The 10086-nt window shown below is 42.0% G+C and overlaps 1 protein-coding gene across 1 annotated transcript; it reads right to left on the bottom strand.

Moving 5' to 3' along the window:
- Positions 1 to 1140: 1140 nt before the first annotated feature.
- On the bottom strand, positions 1141 to 9671 carry tomm34 (translocase of outer mitochondrial membrane 34). Its single transcript, XM_037101792.1, has 8 exons — positions 9445 to 9671; positions 7702 to 7857; positions 7220 to 7319; positions 6764 to 6916; positions 6447 to 6619; positions 6167 to 6314; positions 5008 to 5134; positions 1141 to 3442 (listed from the first exon to the last, which is right to left on the bottom strand). The coding sequence occupies exons 2-8, from the start codon at positions 7829 to 7831 to the stop codon at positions 3341 to 3343; spliced, it is 933 nt and encodes a 310-aa protein (XP_036957687.1). The 5' UTR covers positions 7832 to 7857; positions 9445 to 9671; the 3' UTR covers positions 1141 to 3340.
- Between the last annotated feature and the right edge of the window lie 415 nt (positions 9672 to 10086).

Here is a 10086-nt window from a genome sequence, read left to right as displayed (position 1 = left end):
CCAAGAAGAAATCATGAGCAAGACGGTGCAGATATTGAAGCTTGGTAAAGATTTAATTTAGTTTCATCTCAGTTTAGCAGCAAAGTGGATAAAAATAGAAGTTTTACAGGTGAGGTCCGAGCCTTTGTTCTTCCAGCACCGTCGACTGTCCTGTGTGTGTGTGTGTGTGTGTGTGTGTGTGTGTGTGTGTGTGTGTGTGTGTGTGTGTGTGTGTGTGTGTGTGTGTGTGTGTGTGTGTGTGTGTGTGTGTGTGTGTGTGTGTGTGTGTGTGTGTGTGTGTTTTCCCTCCTTTGTTTGAATTGGACCGGATGTGGGAAGAGAGTCATGTCTCGGTTCGCTGCCAGCACAAACACGACTTATCTTTATTTCCTAGTTGCACTTTCGACTTGGAGTTCTGTCTGCATGTGCAGCTGAGTTCAGAACTAATAATTCAGTAAAATAGTGGATAGAAAAACACAACCAGGAGGTTCCTAACTATCAACAACCTATAAGAACAGAAATGTCCTGAAACAAGATGCTTCTGGCAGATATTAGTATTCTTATTTATTCTTATTTCACATTTTTATGTCAAACTGACTTTGCGGCGGTGTAAAGATCCTCAAGCAGACAGAAGTGCAAACTTTGGGGTGTTGTGGTATTTGTTGCAATAATAAATGAAATACTGACATGTTAATAAGTCAGTAATTATTATTCTTTTATTTAAAAGTGATTACAGCATCTCTCCTCGTCCCCACACTGTTGACAGATCTGATGGCTGGTTTTGGTTTGGCTGCGATAACGAAGGACCAGTTTGTTTTTTGATCACTTCCTGTCCAGACCAGCAGCTTCCTGCAGTTTTTCTCTAGTTGCGAGACAAGAAATGCAACATTTTACCTCAAAAACACAGATTCTTTTCGTTTTACACTCAAACAGGATAATGGTGAGATTCAGAGGTGCTGGGAGTTCGTTGTAGTTCCGTCTCAGACCGAGCCAGTCCTCACCTTTATGCTAAGCTAAGTTAGCTGCTGGCTGTAGCGTCACATTAACTACACGACTGGTATCGACTTGGCGCCACTGATTGACTGATTGCTCGTCTACGATACAAAACATGTCGTTTGCTGCGTTTTCCTGCTTTAAAGATGAAGAAAAGACGTTCCTCAGGTCTGTTTATTACTTTTATTTGCAGTTCAAACAGAAGCAGGTTGACAAAAACAACACAAATGTGGTAAAACAAACGATCTCAGTTTCTAAGACAGTCGGGCGATCGTCGCACTGCTGCAGCCTCGTGACTCGACCGTGCAAACATGAAGACGTGCGGCTCGATTATCACAAACTGTTTATTTTTTTATTTTCTCTGTGTAATTTAAACTGAACTGTTTGTGTGATTTTTGTTGTTTTGTCTTTAAACCAGAAACTGATGTTTTACATTGCAGCAGAGTGATGAAGACAGGCACTTCAGGCAAGATGGAGATTGCCAAGCTACAGCAGCATCACCTAGTTTCATAATAACACAATGAAATGAAGGAGGAAAAAAAAAAAGACAGAATGAGGCAGTACTGTGACGACCCGTTTGACAAGTTTCACTCGGTTCACATATTCGTCTGTAAAAATGGAAAAGGAAGGAAACCAGTGCTCTTGAACGTAGTGAACGAAACACAAATACAATGCAGTGGAGCGACACAGATGCATTTCAGACAGGAGAAGGTAAGAACACGCCACGTTGTCTCCAACAGGGTCTGGATTTCAGGAAGGTGCTGCTGTTGTGACCGATACGTTCTGTTGGCCGGAGCTTCAAAACTGAGAAACACAAAGACTAACGACTCGAGACCGATGCTGCGTTCACACACACCCGAAAAAATAATAATATATGAAGTTAATTAAATCTTTATTTAAGTCGTGTGATATTTTTTAAAGTAACCACCAGAATCTGTCCCATAATGATATGAACACTGAAATATCAACCCAGTGAGAAACATTTGAAGACTCAGAAAACAAAAAAACAAATACAGGATAAATAAACTACCTGAGTGTCAAACATGTGAGAAAATGGCTGCTTACTTGTAAATACAAAAAAGTACAGAATAAACCTTTACAATCACCACGGTTCAGATAGGTGGTCTGATCTACCACCGCAGATGTAACGAGTCGATGTGGATTTCACATTTCTTGCTGCTTTTATTTGTTTTGTGTTAGAATAAATTTAAACACATTTTGAGTTTTGGACCGTTTCAGGAACATTGTCATGTTGTTTTCTGACTCGAGGGCCAATCAAGAAAGTAAATCAGCAGCAGAATCAATTACAGTTGCAGCTCTGATTAGATCCTGGGCGGCTCGAGCAGACGGTGCACACTGATTATTTTTGCTGCGCTGTGGCGGATGTCCATGTTAAACATATCGGTCGTACAATTACTGTCATGATAATTAAAATAATTGTACCTTCTCGACCGGGGCTGCTTGATACGGCTCAGAAATGTTCCAACTGTGATATGATTTACTGTAACGTGATGCAGTCGTGTTTCCCAACATCTGGACATGAAAACATTTCAGCCCTGTGGTTTGATTATTGCACTTTGCCACGTTGCAATTTCAGTAATAATTGTGATTAATTGTGCAGCCTCGGTATCGTGTTATGTTACTCGCGGCTACAGCGGACAGTTTGGAACAGAAAGACTTCGGCTGATGTTTTTATTCAGGACCATTTTTACACATTTCAATTCAAAAGGTTTTCTTGCATAATTAAACCAATAGTTTCATTTCAGTGGCATAGAATTGGTCTTAAATGACGATAACGTCATTTCTATATATTTCATATATTTCTGGGACATATAGTGTATCGATGGTGTCTAATGTTCTGTATAATGTTTTGTCTGGATTCTTCATCTCAAAGCTTCCTGACGATGCGCCTCGACTTTCAATAATGAAGCTGGCAGTGAGCGAATGGACCGACGCGTCCACCTGCTGATCTCTAACAGATGGTGATGGTAAAAGCTTATTCTCAAGTTAGATCATAAATCATTTCAGCTCTTTTAAATATCCATAAATACTCAGTGACACTAAAACTGGTGAAATAAAAACACTGTTCCTGACACACCCTCACTTCCCACCGACCAGAGCTGCGTTTTCCAGAAGCGTCTCGGGAGCCGAGCACACGTTTCGTTGCAGTTTGACGGTGGAACGGATCGAACGTGTGCTCGGTGTGGAGGAGCTTTTGGGAAACGCAGGCCCCGGGATCTCTGAATCACAAGCGGCTGAATCGTTTTCACTGCTCAGCTGTTTCCTTCGTCTTCCTCTCTCTCCGTCTGTACGCAGTGCAGTGACGGATCCTCACCGCTGCATCCTCTCCAGGGTCCCCGACGCGTCCTCACTTCTTCTTCTGCACCTCCTGCAGCAGCTTCAGGGCGGCCGAGTTCTTTGGATCCACTTTGAGCAGGTTGTTCAGGTCGTCCACGCAGGTTTTAATATCCTGCACGAATGACAAACCGGGAGTGAGAATTAAGAGCTTTGTGAGGTTGAAGAAATAAAACAGTACGTTTGCAGGCTGATTTGGCAGCTGCAGGTTTGTTCGATGCGAAAGCTTCCTTCAGACACAATTTATTCACGCATGAAGATGATTTATACGAGTAGATTCTCTTCTGAAACATTCTGTCTGTATGAACATAACTGGACTTATTAGGTGGTGAGATTGTGACGATTCTGTTGTGTTAAATCTCCCTCTTGTGGCCTGATGTGACTGAACAAACAGGTGGATCAGGGTCAGTTTACTCATCGGTGCACTGATGCATTAACATCTGCAGCTACATGTTACTGCTCGGCTTGTCAAAGCATCCAAACATTTCTAAGACGTTATAACATGCTGATCATGTGTTAACACTGATTTTAGTATCTGTATATCTCAGCCTCAGTTCTGCCCGTGTTGTTATCAAACTCATTTTCCTTTGTCAACCCTCAGCAGCACATCAGGCTGTAAATGTTTTTGACATCTTATGATTTTTTTATTTGTTTTGTGTTTTTGCTTCAACAAGTTTTTACATCTGCAGTCGTGTAACTGCGCCGCTGCCCGTCTTTGCCAAGATAAAGACGTCTAATCTCAGTGAGATGTCACTCCTGATTGAAGTTAAATTAATACATAAACACTCCTAAATGATGATGACGAACTTGAATCAACGCGTTAAAACACTTGATAAAAGCTGAACCAACTGTATAACTAAGCGGACCTTTAACACCAGTCAGCTCTTCACCTGTCGGCTGTAGAAGCAAATTTAAGACTTTATAGGTTTTTTAAAGGTGTGAATGTTCAATCTGCTGCCTGTGTCTTTCCTCTGCTGACTCTCAGTGAGCCTGCCTGCTGCTCCTGCAGGGCTTTTTAATGGTTCTGTAATCTGGATCGTGTATAAAAAGGTGTCTCTTTGCTGTCGAGGCGCCTCAGATGGCAAAATCATCTCCCCCTCTTTTATCTGGGGGCTCTTTCTTAACCCTCTGTAGAAAGTAAAATAATTGTATCTTGTTTCACAGCTGTCAGATTTTTACTTTGCCACTTTATTTTGAAAGCTGCTCCAGAAATTAAGCTGTTATGATCATTCATGAAAATAAGATTTACTGCAGATGAACATTTGGCTGAGATCTGCTCACAGTCGCCACGAGTTCATTTACAAAAGCTTTTATCCAGATAAAATGAGTTGAAACAGGTGGAAACAGGCTGAAAACACATCAGCTCGTCGTGGCTCTTTTTCTCTCTTTTTCTGGACATTTTTCACACAACTCAAACCTCCAGACAGAGTCGACAGTTGCAGCGTACGAAGCTGCTAACCGTGTCCTTCTCCGCGTGCAGAATACTGATGAGGCGACGCTGCCACGGGAAACATCAGCAATTATCAAGGCAGGAAAAAACACTTTTATTCTGTCGCCCGCCATGAAAACCTCCACACACACACACACACACGCGCAAGACACGCTTGAAGGCTAACATCTGATTACTCTGTGTGGGAAAACCGGAAAGCGAAGCGCGGCGATGAGGATTCAGGCGCTCACCTTGAGCTCCTTGTGAGCCTGAGCTCTCCTGTAGAGCGCCTTGATGTTGCTGCTGTCAATCATCAGAGCTTCGTCACAGTCTCTGATGGCGTCTCTGTACTGCTTCACTGACAGGTAACACAGCGCCCTGTTAACACACACACACACACACACACAATCAAACATCAGAGCTTCTGAAAAGGGTTTCCTTTACATTAAACTACATATTGTAGGCAGTTCATCTGTTTATCTCTCATCACAGAAAAAATAGAGTAATATGCAAAACAATCATCAGTGTCATTTAGTATCACAGCTGTAACACTGTTAACATAATTGCTTGGTCTTGTGTAAATAATGACCGAATTGCCACTGGGAAGCCTTTAATCTGGTTAAATATACAGTATGATAATATTTGGTTTGTCGCCAATCCGACTTTGGTGAGATTTAAAATATCAAAATGTGAAACATTTATTGTGTTTTAGCCTAAAAAAATAGCATAATGCCTTTTTAAAAAGGACATAACGGTCCAATCTGACTGGTTGGAGGTCTGCAGGTCCATCAAGGCTCATCAATCTCAGATCAAACTGTTAAACTTGGCAGTTTTGATCAGGTATGAATCAATATCCAGTTAATGTAAAGTCAGATTCTCACCGCAAACGTTTTCAGACACACATTTTTGTGCTGACATTTGAGAAAGTTTGTGACCAGACATACATTTTTTTTTTCTAGCCGGCCTGTCAACTCTGGAATTCTGTGCCGTTACCCAGTCTGATGTTTAAAAAACAAACAAATTAAGCGTTAAATAAAAAAAAATATCTGGACTGTTTTAAACTCCTTCAGTCTCTACAGTCGCTAACAGTACAAACCTCAACAAGCTAGCAGTTGTTACCTTTTCTATTGAGGTGATTTAGACTGTTAGACACTTTGAAAATGCAAAATGAACTAAGAGGCTCCAGATGAGTGCACATTTGCACATCAGTCTGCTGGTGAAAGACCAAACTTCTTTATTCACTCTAATATGCCACGATTATCTGAAAGCCGTTTCTCAGTATAATTATTAAAAAATTATCCTAAGCCTGTCACATTTCTGTCCACAGGAGACTCTGGACACCTCAGTTGAACAGTTGAACGATCATTCTAGAGAAAGAAACGTGGCTGTGTGGACGGAGCGGTGACTCACCGGTTGGTGTAGGTTGTGATCTCACTGGGGTTGAGTTTGATGCTCTGGCTGTATTTCTCTATGGCCTTCTTGTGTTCTCCTTTCTTCACCAGGGCGTTCCCTTCCTCTTTCAGGACTTGGCCTTTTTTTATGTCTTTATCACTTGGAGCTGACAAGAGGAAAAGAAGAAGAAGGAAGACAGACGCTCATGTCTCTGACTACGTGCACAGAACAAACCTTATAACTGAGAGAAAGCAGCAGCTCAAGTAGAGAGCACAACAGAAGCCACAACTCTGCTCACCGGGTTTGTTTGTCTGTTTGGTGCCGTTCTGTTGCGGTGTCGGGTTCGGTTGTGGAGAGGTGGCTGTAGCTTTCTGAGTAAGTTTCTCTCGAACAGAAAGAGGGACGGTGGGGATCGGAGGAAGCTTTTCTCTCCACGACAGCCCGTCTGCCTCTGTGAGCGCCTTCGTCATCCTGAGAAACAACAAAAAAAAAGTCAAAAAGTGAGATCCTGAATGCTTCCACCATCAGGAACTCTGGATATAACTGTTGTTAAAGTCTCTGGGTCGCTTCTTCTGATACTTCAGAGGCCGCTCAGGTAACCTACAGCCCAGGTACCTGTTGGTGCCGTCATGAGCCGCCGCGATGTTGCAGTCGATCTGCAGGGCGGTCTTGTAGTCGATGTAGGCCAGCCTGTAACGCTCCAGAGCTTCGTAGGCAGCGGCACGACGCAGCAGAGACTTGACATTGAACTGGGACAACTCCAGAGACCTATAGGAGAAAATAACTGGAGTCAGACATTTTGTTAAAACTCTCATCAAGATGAGAAAGATGGAAGAACGGGCTTCATCTCCAAGAGTAACTATTCTGAAATGAAAGACCAAAAAGAAGCCTAAAAAAAGGCTTCAACACAAAAACTACCAGCATGAAGACATCAGTGATTGATGTGCATCAGCCGGGCTCTTTCTTAAATGTTCGACTCTTTCTGAAATCTGGAGTGTTAAGAACAAAAACCCTGAGACTGACAGGCTCAGAATAACATCATGGAGGCTGTAACTTCTGTTGTACACTTACATGTTGCAGTCTTTCACACATTCTGCACAGTTGCCATCTTTCAGGTAGGCTGCGGCACGGTTTGAGTACAAAATGGCCAAATCCTCTGGGTTCTTTTTACCTGTTTAAAGAGGAGCATTTCACACATAGTGTAAGAAAAGGAAGAGAAGGCTGACTGACAAGGACATTCGTGTTATACAAAGAGAGATGGACAAAACATTGATTTAAGGGTCAGGGACACTGTGGAATATTCATAAGGCTGTAATGTGTTTTCTATCTGAAGGTACACAAACTGCTCACTGTGACGTCTGTTGACCAAATCACTGATGTGGAAGACATTTTATAAAACCAAACTGCGATCAAAACGTTGCCCTGATAGGTATTAAAATGATGGAATGTTTTACATACTGTGTGAGAGTCTGGCTGCTTTGTATTTATGCTCATTATTCTCACAGTGCACTGTAATGTTAGGCGTCGACAGGTAATATTTAAATAACACTCACTGGACTTCTCGAGTTCTTTGATCGCCTGGCTGTAGAGATTGGTAGCGTCTCCGTACTGGCCCGTCTTGAAACATTCATTTCCAGCTTGTTTCAGCTCCGCCCAGGACTTGGACTTCTGTTTCTGAGGCATCTTGTCTTTTCTTTCTTAATGGTTATCTGGAAAAGTTGAAAAAACCTGGTTAACATCTGTGATGATCGTATAAAAGAGATCTCCCACACGACTGTGCTGTGTGGCCTTCACTGCTCACACAAATCTTTCCACTGAATTTATGGACTCTAGGTTATTTTACTGAACAGTACGGCTGCGTCAGAGCCTGCGTGCAGTTAATAATTTAAAAAAATATAACAATATACTCCTGTCAGTGTTAAACACACCCCTTACATAAGGTGGGATGGTACATAAGCTGTCATGTCACTGACATACCACAGGTTCTGTACAGACGATACATAACGTGTGGTCTTGAAGTAAACACTAAACCTACTGACACTGCTCTGGATCACACTGTGCAGTCTCCTACCTAACTAAAAGTATCAATATCAGTGCATAAAAATACTCTGTTATGTCTGGGTATTGATTAACTAGTGTTCATCTAAGTGCTGAATCGTAAGCAACTGGACTTGTTTCAGTTTCTTCAAAGAAGAAACTGAAACAAGTCCAGTCCTGCATGTAAACTGAAACAAGTCCAGTTGCCTACGATACAGCACTCCGATCAGAAGACCTGGATGACTGAGAAGCTTCATCAACATTAATTAACGTGTACATGAAAAGGTGGAGCTCATTTTAGTCTTGAGGGGAGAACGACTGCATACGTAGGAAAAAAAACAGCAAGAGACTTTTTTGTGTCTCAGCAGGAAGCTGCATGTAATCTGAAAAAATTGCCTCCAGTGATCACTCAGTTGCATTGTGGGTAATTGTAACACTTTCAACAGGTAAAATCAGTGGAATTACCCTTTAACCAGAATCTATAAATCATAATTCACTTACTGATTATATTATGTATTGATGATGATTGATGAATTAGAAAAAAAGCTATCAAATAAATGGAGCTGAGTAGAAGTTTTAAGTCACAAAAAAAGAAAATACTCATGTAAAGTACAAATACCTCATAGCTGTACACAAGTACAGTACTTTGATAAATGTATTTTGCTACTTTTCACCACTGACACTTTAAATAACTATAAGTCTACATGGTAACTGCAAGTCATCCTGACTTTTTGAGCTTATAAAACATGAATTACTGATCAAATACGCAGCTAACATCACACACTTTGGATCCATTTTGGATCAGTTTAGGAGGCACTTTGTTAAGCTAAATGTTGTGACGTTCAGAGGGCTGAGGTTATTGTTACCTATTCCTAAAGAATGGTGTTATTAATATGTATCATTCCGTCTATAATACAAATGAGGTGACTGAATTATAACCTCCTTAAAATTGTTTCAACAGACACAGGATTCACAAAGCTAACATCAGAATTTAACATTACTTTAAGCTAGGTGGACTCACAAAATAAACTCCCAACTGTCAGTATAAAACACAAAGACTTAATGTTTGCTTGTAATCTCCGCCACTTAATTTACCAGCATTAGTCTTGAATCAATTCGACCCGTGTTACTAAATTACACTCTTTTGTTGCTCAACGGCTAAGTTAGCTCGCTAAGCTAAGTTGCTGCTATCGAGTGTTGTTTTTTTTGAGCGCTAGCTTAGCATGCTAACCGCTAGCCGGGCAGCTCGCACTTCTTACCGGCTGATAGCGACGCAGGGAGGAAGTCCTCCTCTTCTCAACGCGGTTGACACACGGCTACCGGCTCCTCAGACTATCTGTACCCCTTGTGTTCGCTGTTAATACTGGCATTACTCCGCGTACTTTACCCTCCCTTGCTCGCTCAGACCCACATGGGCTTCCTTCTGGCTCTTCGGGGTACTTGCCGGTTGGCTCTGGTAAGTTCTCCGCCGGTCGGGGGGGGGGCGGGCTTCAGGGACTCCGCCGTATTGGTTTCACTTCTTCGTCACGCTGCATTCATGACCTTGGAAAATGTAGGATTTTGGATTTGCATAGTTCTCCCTCTGGTGGACTGATTTAATAACGGCAAAAGGGACGTGTTGAGGTAACTACTGATCTCATATCAGAGTCAGAATCAGATTTATGGGCCATGTATGTGTACACTAACAAGGAATCTGACCATGGATGAGTGTGTTCTCAGTGTACAGGGAAGGAGAGGGGATGTGCTTGAGCGGCTTGTGTCCAGTGTGGGATGTTACGCCCAGTTGTGTTTCCTGCAATACTCAGCTAAGTTCTGACACAAAACAATTAGATATTAGTCGCTCTCGTCAAAAAAATCCACGAGATTGGAAGATGAAACCGAGCCATCATCGAGTAGAGAAT

The sequence above is a fragment of the Acanthopagrus latus genome, chromosome 6, assembly GCF_904848185.1.
Source record: "Acanthopagrus latus isolate v.2019 chromosome 6, fAcaLat1.1, whole genome shotgun sequence".
NCBI lineage: Eukaryota > Metazoa > Chordata > Actinopteri > Spariformes > Sparidae > Acanthopagrus > Acanthopagrus latus.
This window is presented reverse-complemented; position numbering and strand designations above follow the sequence as displayed.